Source organism: Anas platyrhynchos, chromosome 22 (assembly GCF_047663525.1).
Source record: "Anas platyrhynchos isolate ZD024472 breed Pekin duck chromosome 22, IASCAAS_PekinDuck_T2T, whole genome shotgun sequence".
NCBI classification, from domain to species: Eukaryota; Metazoa; Chordata; class Aves; order Anseriformes; family Anatidae; genus Anas; species Anas platyrhynchos.
Window position 1 is genome coordinate 4,367,849 of NC_092608.1, and position 19,850 is coordinate 4,387,698.

At 39.7% G+C, this 19,850-nt stretch overlaps 2 protein-coding genes and 1 long non-coding RNA gene across 5 annotated transcripts in view; 2 read left to right on the forward strand and 1 right to left on the reverse strand.

Moving 5' to 3' along the window:
- Positions 1-236: 236 nt before the first annotated feature.
- On the reverse strand, positions 237-10,650 carry LOC139999259 (uncharacterized). Its single transcript, XR_011804604.1, has 3 exons — positions 9,942-10,650; positions 4,775-4,896; positions 237-360 (listed from the first exon to the last, which is right to left on the reverse strand). It is a non-coding gene; the product is annotated as an uncharacterized lncRNA (long non-coding RNA).
- RBP7 (retinol binding protein 7) lies at positions 3,826-6,846 on the forward strand. Its single transcript, XM_005026351.6, has 4 exons — positions 3,826-3,981; positions 5,671-5,849; positions 6,163-6,264; positions 6,593-6,846. Exons 1-4 carry the CDS (start codon positions 3,909-3,911, stop codon positions 6,641-6,643), a joined length of 405 nt encoding a protein of 134 aa, XP_005026408.1. The 5' UTR covers positions 3,826-3,908; the 3' UTR covers positions 6,644-6,846.
- Positions 10,651-11,073: 423 nt separating the features above from the next.
- Positions 11,074-19,850, forward strand: part of UBE4B (ubiquitination factor E4B) — a 39,132-nt gene continuing 30,355 nt past the window's right edge. For all 3 annotated transcript variants that reach the window (XM_021276866.4, XM_072026745.1, XM_005026350.5), the window contains exons 1-2: positions 11,074-11,245; positions 16,973-17,159. In XM_021276866.4, the coding sequence (XP_021132541.2) occupies positions 11,222-11,245; positions 16,973-17,159 (211 nt within the window). In that variant the 5' untranslated portion in view covers positions 11,074-11,221. The remainder of the gene's footprint in view (positions 11,246-16,972; positions 17,160-19,850) is intronic.

Genomic DNA, 19,850 nt, shown 5'->3' on the forward strand with positions numbered 1-19,850 from the left:
CTTCTTCCCTGGCAGGTGATTCCCAAAAAATTACACAGAGGTGTGGCCTTCACTGAGAGCTTAGGGTGAATCTGGAAGCCAGAAGCCCAACACAGAACATGACGGTTGCCCTAGAATGTGCAGGGCTCATATAGAACCCAACAGGAGATTAAAGATTCTAGTGGGAGAACGTGTAACCTGCAGTGGAGCTAGGATCACACATACAAACCTGGAGTCTCATAATATTATAAAATTACCATGTACTAGGAGCTCTGTTCTGCTAGCTGTGTAAAGGTGGCCATCTGTGGTGGTTTTACGTGGGTGGGCAGCTGAGTTCCACCACAGCCACTCTCTCACTCCCCCTCTTCAAAGGCACAGCGTCTGCAGGTAATGTACAAGGAAATTTTTAGTGTAACAAAATCAAGGCACAGCTTAGAAGGTCATCTGTAACTCTACTGTGACATAGAGTAGCATCATAGATCTTATTTTTTTTTCCTGGGTGATTTCTGCATCAAATGTGCTCAGTGCCATTTTTTCCCTTAGAGCTTAGGCAAGCTTACACAGTCTCTTGATAATGAGGCTGGGTTCATGTATCATCAACAGTTACAAAGGCACTGAAGGACATATTAAGCCCCTATGTCACACCTTAGCATCAAACTGCCATTGAAGATAAACTGTATTATTGATGGTGCATGCAAAAGGATAAGATCTATGTTATTCTTTCGTCTGTTGTCTTTCTTGATGGTTGACAAGAACAGAGAGCAGGAAAATGTTATTTCCAGCATGCACGTCAACAAGTGTGCTTCTGAATAAACAGAGCAGATATTTCCAGTAGGAAAGCACCCCATTTATGTGGTCACTTTTCAGAGTAAAACTGCACTTTAGGTTTATTCTTCCAAATAATTACATTGTTATATATTGGTGCACTGTGTAATTCTAGAGAAACTGCATATTTAACAGGATGTTTATAAAGCTGTGATCTTCAGACAGTTATTTCACTGGGTTTTAATGTAGTTATATGTGATGAGTCTTCTGATAAAATAAATTGCATGCAGTATGATAATTTTAGTCATTAACCAAATCTGATGTTTGATGACTGCATAACTTTTAAGTAGTAATGATGTCAGTATGGTTTTGTCTATACAAAACAGAATATTGTTCAAAAATCGTGGTGAATATGGATCTTTTGTTTTACCAGTGGGATCCAGAAATCTCCCTATTACAACACTAGAAGTAAACATATACTGACAATCTGCTGTCCCGATCAGTTCTAAATATCAGTATCACAGTCAGTGAGGTGTCATATTCTGAAATGTTCAAGTAGTAAAACATGCAAGAGTTGACTAAGTCTAAGAGAGAATGTATATACTTGTAAGGTTTGGGAATCATGCAGTTCATTGAACTTCTTTATAGGAGTTGTAATGCATTCACAGATATTCTGCAAGAAAAAAATGAGGCTTGCTTTCTTGACATTATTGCTTTTGGTCCTACTCAATTAAGAACACATAGGGTCCTTATACCACATAAGTAATTCAGACTCAAATTATTTTACAAATACTGCAACAGCAGTAGGAACCATTTAATTTACTTCTGTAATGAGGCTACATCATCGGCAGAATGTTTTATAAGCTCAGTGCTGCACAGCAATTAAGATGGACATGGAAAAAATATCCACAAAAAAGGAAAAATAGAGGAAGATGAAATGAACCATCACAGGAGGTGGCCAGTACACTAGGGAGTTCTCACAAAGTTGCATACACAGTTCCTTGGCTTAGTCTTGAAATAGTTACCTGAGTATCCTCCATAAATCTTAGTTTGAGATTTTGAACTGTTTTACAGAAAGAAGCACCACATCCTGGGCAATCAGCACAATCTTAATTTTCAGCTAAAAAGTTAATCCAGACTTTTGGGGAGGATTTATACTAGTACTGACTTCTCTTTACTTGGAAGAGTCAATAGTATTGCAACAGTGCTCTTTTAGTATTGTAACCTTGTAATAACAAATTGTGGGTGAAATGCTACTACTGGAGTCCAGGGGAAACATTAATTTGCATTTCTCTGTACCATTCCCAGTTTAGTATAGGTTAGAGAACAATATCCAACTGCAAACAGGAAAGAAGCTTTGACGTCCTAATTTCCTACTCACATGATTCTGTGAGTCATATAGGTCAAACTGTCATCTCCAAAAATGTAGTTAAAGTTCAGTGAAACAATTTTCTCTGCAAAATATTATCCTTTTGTTCAGCCTGACCTGAATCAGTGACCAGGTAAATGTAGTAGCTGTAGGTGATTTTTTTCATTCAAGATTCAGAATACCCAATTCTTTTTTTTACTAGCAGTTAAGATTTCCCTTGTCCATCAATTTTGGGTTTTTCTTTCAATGTAGCCTTCACTGTCATGATCGTTATTGTCCCATCTGACAAATTAAAATGTAGGATTAAGCTGATGCTTAAAACATATGCACAAATTTAGAAACTGTTGTTTTCCCCATTTTACAGACAAGAAACTCCAGTACTTCAAAATTCTAGACTGCTTACTATTTCAGGGTTATAAATTCCCATTTCTTTTTAAATGTACTTTGTAAATTGTCACAATTAGGCATACGGTTTGCAAAAAGTGGCCACAGATGGAAGAACTGCAGGTGACTGGAGAATTGTATGTATTCTGTAGGAATTCAAGTCTTATTTCTAAATTCCTCACATATCATTTCCCTTTGAAGTGTTCTTCTATTCATTTTTCAAAATATATGACTGGGTCATCACTTAAGGAATTTATTTCACTGTGTTGAAGTCTAATATTGAAGCTTCCCAGCTGCACCATGTGCTATACTCTCTATATACTCTAGCACAATGCACAGCACCTAATAAAGCATCAACGGGATTAATGCTCCATATGATCTCCCCTTTACTGTATGCGTCAAGAATAAAAAGCAAGGGGAGAGCCACATCTTCTATCTACATGACTACTTTTTGAATTTCTTATTGTCATTAGCTGTTTTTAGGAGTTAAATGTGAATTGCAAGAACAGGTATTTGACTTCTTTCCTTTAGAAAAACTGATAAATATAGAGCTGTAGAACTGTGAACAGATCTCTGGCCTCTAGATCTGTTGTCTCATGCTTAGCTGTTACATAAACTTTCTGTCTGATAAAAGCACCAGGGAAACCAGAGAATTTGCTGTTCATTCTGCATGTTTCCCGTGTGCTTGGATGTCCATTTACCTAAGATATATCTAACAGAAGTACAGAACACAAATGGGTAAACTGTGGCACAGCAGAGTTGTGTTAAGAGTCACATTAGAGAATAACATATGCAAAAACAATTGGTCTCTCACTTTCCTGTTACAGCCACTAGACAACAATGCTGCCTATTATCCATTCCAGGAATAAACCAATGAGACACTCTACTTAGTTCTATTCCTGTATCATAAGTACTACTTTAAGACTTGCAGATACAGTACCATGAACAATTTACCAGTCAACCCCTGCCTGCTAAAACATCGTGAATTTGCAGTGGGTAGATCACCTTTTAAATAAATACGTAGATTTCAGATCATAAACCCCCATACCCAAAATACATGCAAGGAATCTGACTAATGACAAATTGTGTCCGTGATTCCCTTTAAAGTATACAAGACAGACAGAAGTTTAACCAGTTTTTCGTTTGTACTGTGTGACTCTTGGGTTAATAACATTTGCTCCATACAAAGATTTCAGAAACTGTGAACTTTTCCCTCCAACACAGCCGAAGCTAATCCACAAATGTCCTGTCACCTATTGGCTCAGCAACAGTACCCCTCCCCTCCATCAGAAAGGATCTCTGATGTAATTCCACCCACAGTCTTCCTCATATAAGGCCTGGTTGGAAGCCTATTTCTTTATTTTTGCTTGTTGCTCAGGGGTTCATTGCAACTTCTTTCTGCAGTCTAGAAATGCCTGTAGATTTCAGTGGAACCTGGAACCTTGTCAGCAATGACAATTTTGAAGGCTATATGGTGGCTTTAGGTAGGTGAAATACCTCATTCTATCCTTCTTCCTTCCCCCATGAGATTCCTTCTGAATTTTAAGTGTTTGAATTATTTCAAAATCTAGATATTGGTGAAGCTTTTTTGTCCAGAAAAACAATGGAGAGGTATTTGTTTGCTGATTAATTACATAGCACTAGCAATTATTTTAGCCTGTAACCCAGGCATCCTGGTAGGTTCCAGGAACTCAGCCTGGTACTTGTTAAAAGGAGAACTTCTGAATACTTTTTATGTGAGATGAGGGAGAGTTCTCTCTGTCCACTGAGTTTCTCTTGCTTTTCAGAACAAACGTATAGACCTTAGTTTAGGTCTAGTCTTAGGGTTAATTACTTAGTCTTAGGGTTAATTACTAAATAACAAACAAGTTCTTGTGTATTTGTCAATTCAAGGCAACTGTTTTGCTTAGTATCATGAATCTTTAAACAGCTCACAAGACCGCTTATTCTGTGACCTGTTGAGCAGTCCTTCTAACTATCCCTTTCCTCATGTGCTTGAAGTTAACCTCTTATCTTATTCAGATCTTTATGGAGATATTAATGGTGCTGTAATGAGAACTAAAAGTTCTTGGTACTCTATTACCTTTCATGTGCAAAGCTAATTATAGACTGACAGCAGGTAACCCTGCATATCCCCTTCCCCTCACCTACCCCTGCCACCTCTTTCTGCCTTGTAGACTTGTGTAAGCTGACTGCTAACAGTATCCCTTGCAGGTAATTGCATGTGCAAGTAGAATGCAATCTATTTTCTATCCATATATATGCTGGGTGACCTACTTTAATCATCTAGTCGATAGCTTTAGCATGTTGAAAACTCTTCTCCCTTTCTTCATCCTGCTGTTTTGTCATAGGGGGAGGAGGGTATTCCATAATGAGGATTTATTCCCAAGTCCCCAGATCTGAAATTTGAATACAAAGCAATTTTGTTATAAGCAATAGATTCACTTTTTTTTTTTTTTCCATGATAATAAATATTGTCTGCCTATATAAAGGATTTTTAAATGAAATTTAACACCTCATCTTATGTAAAACTAGAGCATGTAACTATTGTCTGCTAAATAGATGGTTTGTTCCTCTAAATAAATAAACATTCACTACAAAAAAAAATAAATAAAATAGGAATAAACCCCAAAAGCAATACTTCAAGCTCAGTATTACCAAGACCATGAGGATGATGTTCAAGACAACTGATTGTTACAGATAAATAGGCAATATTTTAAGTGTGATGTTTCCTAGTTGCACTCAAAAGGTCTTAATAGCCAGTGGCATGTCCTGAAAATGAGCCTGAGTAATTCAATTTTAGGACTGTCTTTCATTTGACTCTAAGGTGTAGAGAAAATTCTTGTTACTTTGCATAATGCCTTTCCTCTTTTAAAGGGTGAAAGAATAGGTATTAATTATTCTCTGTATCTAATAAAGAAGGGGTTCTTGAGGGGTATGTGTGGGGAAAACAAGTTTTGAAGAACATGCATTGAACTGTATAACATATAACAGTTTGGGACGGGGGGACCCAAACCAACAACACAAAAAAAACCAAAGCAACTAAAAAAATCCATCAAACCCTTGCATAGCAAGCTATTCTTAAGAAATGCTTCTAGAAGCAATAAAGGTAAATCCTGGCTGTCAGAATGGCTGGTGATGAGCACAACTTATCCTTTTTTCTCCTGTCAAAGGTATTGATTTTGCAACACGCAAGATAGCAAAAATGCTGAAGCCTCAGAAAGTGATCAAACAGGATGGGGACATGTTATCTATCCATACCACAAGCACATTCAGAGACTACATGCTCCAATTCAAAATTGGAGAAGAGTTTGAAGAAGACAATAAAGGCCTGGATAACAGGAAATGCAAGGTAAGACTGACTATATATAAAATAGTAATAATAAAAAAGTTCTTACAGAATTAAGATGCCATCATCAATCTTGCTACTTCAGCTGAAGTTATCAAGAATACTATTTCTAGTGTGACACAGAGGTAGAAACTTTAATTTACTTTTTCCTGCATAATAGAATTTAGTCTTTTATTTTATTTTATTTTATTTTATTTTATTTTATTTTATTTTATTTTATTTTATTTTATTTTATTTTTTCACAAAAAGGATATTAACTAGTAGGTATATTTCAGAACTGAGATAACATATAGGAACACTGTTTCTTCTTCAACAGAGCCTAGTTACCTGGGACAACGACAAACTTGTCTGTGTCCAGATTGGTGAGAAGAAGAACAGGGGCTGGACTCACTGGCTTGAAGGAGATGACCTCCACTTGGTATTTGCTTTACTTCAGATTTGTATATATATTTCAGAATTGTATCTATGACAAAAATACAGTTTTTATTGTGATCATAACATGCACAAGTTATCATCTCAGTAGTATACGCAATTGACAGTACACATTCTGCTTTCAGCTAGCCTAGCTGGAACAATTTTACTGTTTCATTTTTCTTTCTCTTGAATATTTAAATTCAGAATATTAAGCATAACTTACTAGCATAGCAGGTGAATGATAGTCAGTACTCATGGCAAATGATCGATGTTCGTCTTTGGAGATGATTCCTTTGATTACTATATATTTAATTTATTATTATTTTTTTTAGGAACTTCGTTGTGAGAATCAAGTATGTAGACAAGTCTTCAAGAGAGCTTGAATATGAGTGTTGGTTCCTACATGGAAAGACAGCTATATACAGGAGGCCACGCATCCTCATGTCCAATGATAGCTGTACAGACAAGAGTTGATTCCTTCTACCTGTTAATCTAAATGATATGATATTTCTGGCTCAGGAAATGCTGTCTGTTAGCCATGTTAAATATCTGATTTTTGCTAATAAACACCAAAAACAATCTTAAATACCTGTCTTCTGAATGTATTGACAGAGGGAAGGAGAAAAAAGACAAATGACAGGGCTTGGTTTACAGTTAACTACTGGTCTAAATCAGAACAATAAACAAAAATAAGAAGTCTAAACAGGCATGCCAACATCAAACAAGAGGAGAGCTTAAACCTGTGTAATTCTGGGAGTGGTAAAAAGTAAAGAGGACATCACAAGATACAAGTTAATTATTCAAAATACTTCTTAAGCTGCAGATTAGTATTTCAGGAGAAGTTATCGTTGTTTGCATTTTAAATGTGTTATGTAAACTTTATGTTGTGCCATAGCTGCTTTGTTGTCAAAATAATTAAGTTCAGCTTACCAGAGGGGGAGCGAGCCTATGACAAAATAGTGTCATCTCACAATAATGACAAGAGGTTTGAGCAATCACGTAGGTTCCAGTCTGCGAGGCAATTTAATGCCATTAGCACACACACACACAGTAAAAACAATGCTACTCAAGCCTTACTTGCACGTGGTTGTTCAATTAGGTTAACACATCTCTCATTTTTGACCTTGTGTGCTGTTGCACAGAAGCTTAATTCTGTCTCCTGTAAAAACCTTTAAGGGGTCAAACCAACCTGTTGCATGTGCAATGTATCTCCCTGGTAACTCTAGTATTGTAGGGATGGGCTTGCTAGTGGAAAAAGTCAGAGGAGTTTAACTTAAACCTAGCTTAAGCACAATAAATGAATTAGAACTTCTTTTTTTTTTTTTTTTTTTTTTTTTTTTTTTTTTTTTTTGTAGAAATTGAAGGAAATTGAAGTTACCCCTGACACTTGGAGAGATAAGTAATCCAATCTTACAGACATTTCTTCTTCCTCCCTGTCAGTTCAGAATTACTACAGCTACTAAATGAGGCAGACAAAACCTGTTGAAGCTTGAAGGGCTTAAAAACATCGTGAGCTTTTGTGGTAATTATGTGGGATACCATCAGACTAAAAAGGTACAGTAGCTTCTAAAATATGAAGAAATGACATACTCTGGACAGGGAAATCTGTTGGACTGGGAGTAAAATATTACATATATTCTATGATTCCTGACAGTGTCTTCCTTATGGAACTGAGTGATGATTTTACTTACTTGGAAATAAGGTTAATGCTACCACGTTACTCTGATATAAACAACACAGTGACTCAAATCTGCTCTGTCATGTCTACCGGCAGTGTACTGCAACAGCCACAGGCTTCACTATTCCACTAGATGGCACCACTGCGACATATTGTTTTTTATTTAAAATTGAGGTTTCCAACAGCAGTACATGTATTTTAGGCATTAAATGTTGCAAAAATGCTTAAACTGCACAGCTTGAAGTTGTATGTTCCAATCAGATGTACTTGAGAAGCAGCACAGAAAGGCCATGATGATCTTAAGAAGTCTGTTAGTACAGGGAGAGAATCCAAGTAGAAATCAGAAAAATGCAATCTTCAAAGACTGTATGACTAGAACTGTAATACTTCAGTAGTAAGGCTGCCATTCAGAAGCCTTTGCTAAAAACAAAAACAAACTATAGAAGACTTATCAGCTGTGATATTATTTTTTTGTTGCTACCTTCCTTCTTCAAATTGTTAATTTGAAAGCAGGTGATGCCATGCAGAACTCACTTGAGGATGCTTTGGAGATCTTCAGGATGAGACAAGCCACTACAGTGAGAGAACCGCTTATAATTTCATTTTTATGCCAACCATTTTGCATGTTTTTATAAAATACAAATTAAGCATCCTGAAATTCAAGGTGAGAAAAAGAAAGGGAACAGCCCTATATTCTGTGACTGGCCAAAATAAATAAATAAATACATAAATAAGATATTAAGATATTTTTTGCCAAGAAGACATGCACTTGAACTCTATAACTGAAGGACAGAAACAAAATTCCCCAGGGAAGCATTTGAAGGGTTTTATTCAAAGGTGTTTCAGACCACTTCAATTATCTCTAAAGCTTTGGTGGTGAAACTTTTTCAGCAACCTGCCTTTAAGTTTTTTAGTCAGTGTAACTGCTGACCATGTGTATTACATGAGTTTAAAATATATTGGCTGCATGTAAAAGTACTTTATAGATGGGTGATGGAAGGATATGTGTTGCCTTCTGGATTTTACAATCAAAATAGACAACAAAAATTCAAAAGAAAAGCCAGGATTCACACTCTGTAAAACAGTTTCTTTAAAGATTATATGAAAATAAAAATGTTAGTTATACAGGTGGTATATGACCATGACCTGGTGTCTCCATGACAGCAAGAGAAGCACCATCAAGGTTACTAATTTTCACTCAGAAGCATATATTTAAAAATTGTGTTTTAAGACATACATTTGTGTGTCTTAGCCATTTTCTTGGATAATGTTCTTCACACTTACTATATGGAACAAACTGGACCAATTTAGTGGAAGAACAAACTAGCAAGTGTTTTAGACTACAGCCCCAACTCCAAATGACAAAATATAACAAAATTAAACGTTGTCCGAAGAAGACGAAGAAACACGAGATAAAACATAATCTAATATCAATGGTAAGGATAGATAGGTGTTCAACAAAAAGACCAGTAGTATATATTATGATCCATTTATTTACAAGAGAACTTGTTCTCTATTTTGGGTAACTCAGTTAAGTCATCCAAAACATTTTTATTCAAAAAAATAAAAAGCCCCTATCAAGTTAAGAAAGGTGTGTGCTGAAATACAGTAGCAAGGATATCTGCCTAACATATGGATAAAATACGGGAGCTGTTCAATTGTATTGCTTTATAATTACTCGTGGTACTTGAGGAAATATGTCTTAATTTGATTCCTTGTTCACACCGACTGGTTTGCTTCCGTCTCACATCCTGTTGTCCTTCCTTTATGGGATTCTTTCACCAGCTGAGTCAAACTACACGGCACGGCACAGAGCTGTCTACTAAGATCTTATTACTAGTGACTGTTCATCCTAAGGGCAAGTCTGCTGATGCAACTCCTTTTTTTTTGTTGTTTTTGTTTTTGTCCTCTTCCAAAAGAGCAGCTTTTCAAAACCCTTTGCTTTTTGCCTACCTGTCCTGTAACTGATGTAACATGGAGTGGGAAGCAAACATCCGACTCACCTCCAATCAGCACAGCCCCTGGCCACGTTGTTCTCTAACTGGAGTACGATTTTTGACGGGGAAAGAAAAGGAAGAGAACGAAAAGGTTAATATTTTCCACACAAATATAATTTTTAAGGATTGGGCGGCACTGGCATAGGCTGCCCAGGGAAGCGGTGGAGTCGTCATGGAGGTCTTCAAGAAATGTGTCGATGTAGAGCTTAGCAGTGCGGTTTAGTGGTGGACTTTAGCACTAGGTTAAAGGTTGGGCGGGATGATCTTACAGAGGTCTCTTCCAACCTGCAAAATTCTGTTATTCTATGACTAGATGCAGATCTCTAGATATTTTTCCACAGGACGGGGAAAAATATACATCAGGTTCAAACGAGAGTAAGGGGTAAGGCCCAGTATTGAGTGCTCAGTGCTTCAGCTTTCCCTTAGCATATCACACTGAGTGTAATGATTCAACAAAAAGATTAATTATGGGCCACGGAGAAGCTGGCTAAGCCCTTCAAGGTGTGAAGCGGGAGAACCCATGAAGGGGTCTTCAAGGAGCATGAGGGGAATGAGAGGACCCACAACTGGAGGTCGGTGCCACCACAGCAGGTGGCTCCCCACATCTCTCTGAGGCTTCTCCCTCCTGTGGGCAAGCGGCGACGCCCCTACAAGCGGACATTTCCCCCGCTCCCCTCATGCCCACCTCAAACCCACCCCTCCCGGCCGCTGCCCCTCAGCACCGCCCTCACCCCCCCCCGTTGCCATGGCGCCGCCGGGCCCCTCGCCTCCCTCCCTCCCTGCCCGCCACGACTCGCGGCCGCTCGGCCCCGCCCCTCGCGCTCTCCCCGCGCTCCCCGCCGCCTCCTCCCGGCCCTGCCATTGGCCGGCGCGGCGCGGGGCCCGGCATGCCCGCTGCCCTCGGCGGCCTCACGTGATCCCGCCGCAAGATGGCGGCCGCCGCCCTGTTGTTTTGATGAATAATCCCTGCGCGGGGCAGCGGCGGCGGCGCGGGCGGGGGCCGGGGCTGAGGGGAGCGGGTGGGGGGCGGCGGTTGCGGCTCCCCCTGGGCCGGCGGCGGAAGCGGCAGCAGCAGCCGAGCAGCGGGAGAGGGGGTCGCGGGCTGCGGTAGCAGCGGGTTTGGGGCGGGCGAGGCGAGGAGCGAGGCGAGGCGGCCCCGGCGATGCCCTTGTGAGGCGCCCGGGGGGCTGAGGCGGCGGCGGCGGCGGCAGAGCGCTCCCCCGGAGCTGCCCCGCGGCGGGGCGGAGGAAAGCGCCCTCGGTGCGGTCACCATTAAGAGGAAGGCGATGGAGGAGCTGAGCGCGGACGAGGTGAGGCTGGGAGAGCGGGGAGGGTGGGTTTCGGCCCCCCCCAGGGCGGCCCCGCTGGGTCCTGTGGGGGAGATCCCGGTGGGATCCGTGCCCGCAGGGTGCTGCCAGCTTCGCCCCCTGCCTTCTCCCCACGTCCGAGCACCCCCCGAGGCTTGTGGATGGGGTCTGGCTGCTGCTCTGCTGCCCGTCCCCCGCCTTCCGCCTGCCTGCCTCTGGAGGATGTCTTTGTGCTGAGCGACAGGCGTTGCGTGCGTCTTCTGCCTGTGATTTCAAAAAATAATTGCAAAAAACACTCTCTTTTATGCAGTCAGCACCCAAAATATTGCTTTCTCGGGGTCTTTGCTGAAAAGCAAGGTGTGTGGGGGATCTTATATTGAATGTAGTTTTGCCTTGAAACAGGCTTGCCAATGTTCTGAGTCTTCCTTTTAATTTGCTCTTTTTCAATTTAACCTCTCATTCTTTCACTTCAAAGCCATAGGTGTTGTGCTCAGCATCAGACATGGAACTATTTCCAGTTTGTTCCCTTAAAAGGGTGCTCCCACTTTTTTTTTTCTTTTTTTTTTTTTTTTTTAGTATAAACTAAGATCTTACGCTTTGCTTACATGTTGGTGGACTCTCAAATGAATTCTGCCATGGTGTTGATCAGGATGTAGGGAGTTTCCCACTATGCTGCCCAGTTCGTGTGCATCTTCAACTCTTCTCTCCCCTCCTTAAAATATGGGTTCATATCAAAGTGTGTTGTGTGTAATGTGTGGTTATCAGATCAGCTATAGCCTAGGCTTCTTGTTATAGTTGTACTCAAGGAAGATCAAAAGAAGTTATTTTTGTGCTGTACCGTATGTTATGGCTGGGTTGTAGATCAAGGTGACCACTGCCATCCCTCAGGTTTGTATTCCAAAAAGTTGTTTTGGTTATGTTGTGCCTCGTGATTTAGCAATCCTGCTACGTTGCAGCAGGAACTGGGAGGAAATGCTTCATGCTGTTTATTTGATGATGTCCTTACAGGCTAGGGAAGCACTGAGACAAGGAGCCCAATTCCGATGGTGGGGAGAGTGGGGTAGGATGCTAGTGTTGTCATCTCTGCCATGAAAAGGCATCTTTAATTTTATAGCTGTATTTTATGAGTGCTTTGTTTACTTGTGATCCTTCATATAAGCTGCGTCTTGATTATGAGGTGTTTTATGATTTCGGAGTTGTTTGATCTGTGTAAGCTTGTTTGTGTCACTGCTTCTGCAAGTCTCTGACATCATTCGGAGTGCTGCATTGTGAACTGAGGTTGCAGAAAATGAGCTCTCCGGCAGGGACTCATCCACCTATTCTGGCAAAATGTTTGTCCCAAGTGACTTGGAGTTTGCCCATGTCCTTCTAGTGCAGCTCAGCTAGGAGCAGAACTGATTGGTCTTTTAGGTGATTGCTTCAGACAAGCTTAATCTTGTAGCGTTTTAAGAGAGTCGTGCTGTCACTTTTTATTGTTAATGGGCCCCTCATTGTAAAGGCAGAGCCAAGTCAATTTTAATACCACATCACCATTTACTGTTACTTGATGCAGTGGATCCTGCATCAGAATTGAACTGCATAGAAAAAGAGCCTTCTAAAATAGAAATGTCTTTATCTTACATACGTGTTCTATCTGAAAAAACTTCTTATTTGGCATTAGCTGAAGGAGAAAAAACACTTAATTGATTATTTCCTTATATTGAAACATAAGTATAACATTAACAGGTTTTAACTTTAAAAGAGGAGAGATGGGATTCAATTGATTAATGGCTTTGGTCTTATAGAGTATATTATAACTTCAAGAAGTTATATACTTTTTTTTCTCACTGATTTTTTTTTTTTTGGTGTTTATTAAAGCAGTAAAGTTGTCTTTTACTACAGACCATACTAAAATCTTTAGATGGGGAGAAAATTCATTTTCTGTGTATGAAACTTAACATCAGTGATAAATAACACAGTGAGAATAGGGACTGCATATAAAAAAGCAAAAGGAAACCAAGCATGGCATAAAGTGGGAAAGAATGATGTAAACTTAGCCTCTTTTTACATACGGTTTTTGAGTAGTTTAGCATTGTGCCTTCTGAGCATAGACCATGATCAGCATTCCTTAAAATCTATTAACATGCTGTAAAGGGTGCAAGAAAATAAAGGTAATCCATTCAAATTACCTCTTACTGTACAAATTTGGAGCTCTGCCATGCTTGTGGAAGGATAAAAATTTTCCTTAAAATCTCACTGAGCAGTTGCTACTGAAACAGCTGTTGACTCAGGACGTTTTATGCAAACAGGGTACGTGAACCTGAGGGACCAGTCCTCTTGCTTGTGTCTTTACTGGTTTGCTGTGTAATTGAATTATTGGTTAACTGTCTTTAGCAGGGTGCTATTTTAACATCTTTGTTGTAGTGTGCCCAGCTAAGAGTTGTTTACAAGTTCAGTAAGATCCAAAATGCATTTCTGAGCGTTACTATCCTGAGACACAGTCCAGATGTGTCCAGCAAAACCAGTACTAATTAAAAACACAATGTCCCGTTTCCATTCAGCCAATTAGATTTCTTCATTAACCCTTTAAAGCATATATTACGGAGTTGTGCTCTGTAGGGAAGGTAGACTATGGAACAAAGAATGCCCATGGAGTAATTGGTCCCAAATAACTTGTCATTATTAGGTAACTTAACGATGTGTAACAGCCTGTCACAGGTCGCTAGTGCAAGTAGTTATTGCTGAGCTCAAGGGTTGGGTATTACCGAGGTACCCAAAATGTCCCTAACAAAACATTTAATACAAAAAACCCACGTGTTATTTCATGGTGATGTGGATAGTCACGTAACCCAAAATGAAACCAGGCCACTGACTTTGAACCCGCAATTCTAGCTTATGGTTGGTGTTAGGAGGAGGCAGGAGGTCAGGGCCTCATTTGGGCCCAGTACTGCACAAACACACTACATTGTCCAAGTCCCCACGTTGTGCCCCAAGCAGAAATTCTCTCTTATTCCCACATCTCAATGCTGTTCAGTCTCCAGGCCCAAGTGATTTAATTTGGTAGAAGGTGTGCACTGGTTTTACGCTGTCTTCTCAGACCTCTCTTTCAGCCTGCGGCTTTCCCATTTGAGCATCGTATCTCAAACCCCCATTTTTTCCTCTCTTACTTAAGTCCATAATCTTCAAATCAAATTTCAGATTTCCTTGAAAATATTATGTAAACCTAGAGGAATATGGTAACTGGGTATCTAGGAACCAAATCTGTTTTTTTAACCATCGTTAGATGTAACCTCCTTCATGAAATCTGTCTCTTTTTCAGTGTAAAAATATTCAGAATGTATTTATATTTTTATGTTAATTTGTTCAGCAGTAGGAAGGGTAAGTATAATTTGTCTGTCATCCTTAAACGAATAGGGAAAATCTTGTATTGCTTTAATTGCAGTATCTTATCTAAAAGCATCTCGGTGTCTCTGCAGGTTCCGCTGTTACCTCTGTCTTTTTTCAGAGTTTCTTCAGGGCAGTTGACAATCTGCAGTGTAGGTCCGTAAGAAGGATAGGTGCTTGCTTGATGGACTCAGAGTGGCAAACAAACAGCAAAAGGTCCAGCTCGGTGTCCTGTTTCTAAAGCATTGATTGCAGCTGGTATTGACGTAACTTCGGTGTTGATCTACTCCAGCTCTGTAGATGAAGAAATGTCGAGTGGCACAGAGGACCTCAATTATTTGCTTGAAGCTGGGAGTTGATGAAGAGGATTTGTGCAAATTATACCTTGTGAGGGATATGAGCTTGTTTGAGTAATCAAGGTTTGACTGTATTTGAGAATAAATGATAAATAAGTTGATGAATATTAACATTTTGAATACATTTGTGTGTTCCTCATACAGTTCTAAATCTGGTGTTAGAAAGGAAATGGCTAGCAAGAAAGAATATCAACACTTGGGGAGGAGTTTCACATCACATTTATTTTTCTTGATCTCTGCATAACTTCTTAATTTTTCTCCTTCAGCCACTTCTGCATATATGGGGGGTTTGTGTGCATCTTAGTTTTTTTCCCCCTCTATTCCTGCTTGCTGTTCCACTATCTGAAAAACACAGTTATGGATTAGATGAATGATAAAGAAACAGCTTTTAAAAATTTAAATCAGCCCCCTAATTAGATTTCAATTCAGGTTGTTTAACTTGTTATATTTTAGCTTTGTGAGCTATGAACAATTCATTTGGATTCAGCAGTGGGGAAAATAGATACGGGGATGTGTGGCTGGCATGATCTCAGGTATGCCTCTGAGGAGTGAGAATTCTTTTGGTATTTTTTTTCTTCCAGATAACAATTCTGAGAGAGAAATTGAGATAACTTTTTAGATTTCTTTTTGAGAGACACTAGTATGTACAGTATCTACTTGTGACAAAACTAAACTGTTTATGCAATAATAAGCTCTCCTGTTTTGCTCAAGGAGGAGGAGGAGTTAAACAGAAAAACACTATGATTAAAATGTATTAAGAGCAACAACAAAAAAGGATTTATTTTGTAGCTGCCCTCCATAATCGTGTGGTGACAGCACTCATGGTAGAGATGTTGTTCCAGACACTGTTTTCCCACAGTTTTTGAAGTCTGATTTAATTTGATCTGTTCTTCTTCCTCTTGGGGTAGATTTCACAGACCATTAAATGACTACAGTGATGTGGCATAGACATTGACTTGACACAAATCTTTTGTTCGCTCTTTCACTTGCTTGGCAGTTCTTCAGGATTATGAGCAGAGATGAAAACCGATATATTGCATTCAGCGCTCGGGCATCGGAACGCAAATAAGGAATAAAATGAATGGCTTAGTTTTGCTGGGTGTGGGCACCCTCGAATATGATGTTTTCATTTATCTGTAGCTGAAGCTTTTGTATTAGATCCTTTGAGGCAGCCTGTATAATTTTTTTTCATTTATGCTCCAAGCTTCATGGTCATAAGTTACAAGTTCTATAAGTTGTTCTGCCCATTTGTTTCTCATGCATCATATTAGTGCTGTGCAGTCACAGACTAATTTTAATAAATAGGTTCACAATAGTATACTGAAGTTAGATTTTTAAGGCAGATGCTACTACACCCTATTAGTAATGTGCAAAACCTGATTTTTTTAATTCAGTTTAGTTGAGCCTCTCCAGGTGATGAGAGGATGTAATTTACTGTCTTCAGTTTCTACTTGAGATGCTTCCATCCGGCAGTTGCCTGGTAGATTTTCCAGTGTTGTAGATCTGTTTCACGTGGTAGTGGACAATGTTTTTTTTAATAATGTTCTGTTGGATCTTCTTAAGCAGAACTTTTTATTAGTATTACGTGGTGTGAAATTAAGGCAAAGGTCATGTTCATATTATCCTTTTTATCAGATTAATGCCGTTTGTTTAATCAAATGCCAAAATAAAGCAGGAGGTGTGTTAGAGGTTTTGAAATAGCCGAATAGTAAATGTTAAACTTGTCTTACACAACTGTTTGAAGGACAAATTCTCAGTGCAGATGGTTTTCCAAGGCAGCAAATACATATGTTCAAAATAAACATCAGAGGTACTTTAATATCGTCACACAGAGCAAAGAATGGCAATAAGACTCAGCTACAGGTTATCAGGTAAAGCTGCTCTGTTTGCAGTGTTCCAGGAATAAATACCCATACCATGTGGGAGGTGCAAAGGGGGGAGACAGTGGGGTGTACATGTGTGTGCCCATGCAAATGAATTTGTGCATTTATGTTTGATTTCCTTTGTGCAGATCCGTCGAAGGCGCCTTGCTCGGTTGGCAGGCGGGCCGTCTTCCCAGCCGACCACACCACTTACATCACCGCAGAGAGAGACCCCGCCAGGACCACCTGCAGTTGCACCAACCCCGGGGCCATCCCATAGTCTAGGCCTAAATGTCCACAGCATGACCCCAGCTACCTCTCCAATTGGTGCATCAGGTAGGTTGATGTCTGAGTGACAACAATTTTTATTACATCTGTGCTGCAGATTATGCAATTCCTTATGTTGAAAGCATGAATGCTATTGTTGTTTGTTCTGCTCTTACTAAAAATAATTTTCAGAAAGAAACATTCTAAAATAGTGACTGAAGGTACTCTGATTTCCATTTTCCAAAAAAATAAATGGTTAGATACAATTCTTCTCCAGGTATCAGTACACTATGGATGGTATTTAAAATCTTACCAAAGATTGCTAAGTTTGTAATACAGTTTGAAGTTGAGGAATATTACGGATAGAATGCCAGTCTACCAAGGAGCAATGAAAAAAGCTTTCCAGTCTTGCAACACAGTTCTTAATGTTTGACTGCTACATATGGTTTAACAATGAGTCCCAAGTTCATTTCTGATCCTTAATTACAAACGTTTGGTATTATAAAACATAGTAGGCTGTGACTTTGCATTATCAACATACGAATAAATTATTTGCTTTCTCGTTTGTTACTTTGCAATGTTTTTGAAAAATCAAGGTTCTGACAATTCCAGTTTTTACCGCAGTGAGTACAAGTGTAATATATATAAATGACACTTACTTTGGAAGATATGAATAGTTCTTGATCTATTAAAGTTAGACAATGTAGAAAGCATGGAAAGTTGGGAGAGTCTCTGTAGAGAGGTCAAGACCGTATTCATATATATAATGCCACTTTTGACCTAAAATATTTTGATTTACAATTGTGTATCTTGGAAATAGAAACAAATTGGCATGTTTCTGCAGTAAGGTGTTCTCATCTGCCAACTTGTTTGATGTGTTTTGTGTTAAGAGGGTCACAAAACCAATCTCACAACAAATACGTCAAGATTGTTTTAAGCAGGTTTTCAATATGGTTTCTAATAATTTGATAGAAATAATTTTCTGATGATCCTCAGTAAGCATGCAGAAATCCTAATAAATTTGCTTTCTGAAATGTCATGTTTTTTGCTTCGGCAAGAACAATAAATTGAGATTTCTAGTCTTCTGGTAGCTTGTAAATGAATTATTTACAGTGCTGCTCTGAGATATCTGGAAGGCACTGCTTTCTGCTTATTTTGCTGTCTTTTATCCAGGGCAGGCCAGAGAAAAGTTACCAAAAGCATTTCCTGAGCAAAGCACATTGCAGTTGGAATTTAACACTGCATATTGTCCTCATGATTATATACAGCAACCCAGAAGCAAAGGTGTCTTTTATTTCACTTATTTATTTTATGAATAGTGCAGAGTTCACTTGCTGCGTTCACTCATCCTGTGGTTACATGACTATTTTAATCCCTCTTAGGTCCGGCCCTTGCTGAAAGGAGTGTTTCTCTCTGCCTCTCGCTCTGCTGTCAGTAGCAACTCTGTGGTGAGGTGGATTGTGGACTTGATCCAGGTGGAAACTAACCCACAAAAAAAATTAATGGCTAGTTTTCAAACAGATGAGGTCCTGATCCATCTTACTGCACAACTGTATAAACACAAATGCCAACAGAACAGGACGTGTGGAAACGCTTACCTGAGGGTAGAAATGTTCATACATTGGCGGACAGGTTTGTTGTGGTTTAAAGTGGTCTTACAGTTAAGACCTTAGAGACTTTTGTTTAACAAGTTCATCCATCTGCACTGGACAGTTGCTAAATACACAGACTGGACTGTTTGATCACCAGCAACAGAAGGTATCTAGCCAGTATAGTGTTTGCTTCCTGGAGTGCCAGTCATAGCAGCAATTCAATAAGGCATGATTTTTTTTTTTTCATCAGGATAAGGGATATGGTGAAATTTGGGAATAAATCAAGAAAAAATCTTGACAACTGATTATCTGCTGTATTTGTTTAGCATAAACGAGGACTTGGCTAACGCTGTGTGGTTTGCAGGAGTTCCTTTGCAGCAGTAGACTGAAATGACTGCAGAGGATTTAAAACCATTTGGATGTACAGAAAGCAGCCCCATCAGAATAATGTCCTTGGAAGCATCTGTTTTTGTAAGGAGTTGCATGTCACGATGAGATCAGATTCATGCATTGGTTTCATGGAAAGTGTGATCATTTATTTTGTGTGCACTTCAAAAATATTTTGGAGAGCCTAAAAATAGTGCCTCATGGACAGCCACGCGTACTGGGTGTGTGGTCTTTGTAACTTTTACAAGTCCTTGCATGCTGTTGTGCTTAAAGAGGCCGGGTACTGACTGCTGCAGTGCAGTGGGTAAAGTACATTTACCTGGCAGAAAGACCCCAAAAAAATGTAGGACAGCGTGCTCTTCACCACGATAACCCATGTTTGCTCTAGTCCCCTTATCCACCGAGCTGGGAAGGAGGAGGAGGTGAAAGGATTGTGCCTTGGTAGGACTCGAGGAAGACTGCCTCTTTATAACTGATGTGCTGAAAGAGAGCAGGGCTGTCACTGGGATATCTTAAATCAGAGACATGCTGGAATACCCTCCTGAAGCCAGCCTTCCCCTGCCGTGGATATTGTTTCCGCTAGGTGCTACCTGCGGGGAAACTGCATCACTGAAGTTCGGCTATTGAAAGTTGCCTTTATATAGGTATAACCCGATTGACCTGAGCATCTTAGTTCAGAGGATGCATTTGGTGTTTCTGTATCCTTGGGTTTCGGGAAGAGACTGTGCTGGGGGGTTTGGGTCTGTGCCTCCTGCAAGGGCTTGCAGTGTCAGAGCTGTAA

What these genes read in the sequence shown, in the direction of transcription:
- RBP7 (XM_005026351.6), top strand. Translation starts at nt 3,909, where the DNA reads ATGCCTGTAGATTTCAGTGGAACCTGGAACCTTGTCAGCAATGACAAT. An exon ending in AGGCTATATGGTGGCTTTAG is followed by an intron (nt 3,982 to 5,670) that starts GTAGGTGAAATA and finishes CTCCTGTCAAAG; the next exon opens with GTATTGATTTTGCAACACGC. An exon ending in AAGGAGATGACCTCCACTTG is followed by an intron (nt 6,265 to 6,592) that starts GTATTTGCTTTA and finishes TATTTTTTTTAG; the next exon opens with GAACTTCGTTGTGAGAATCA.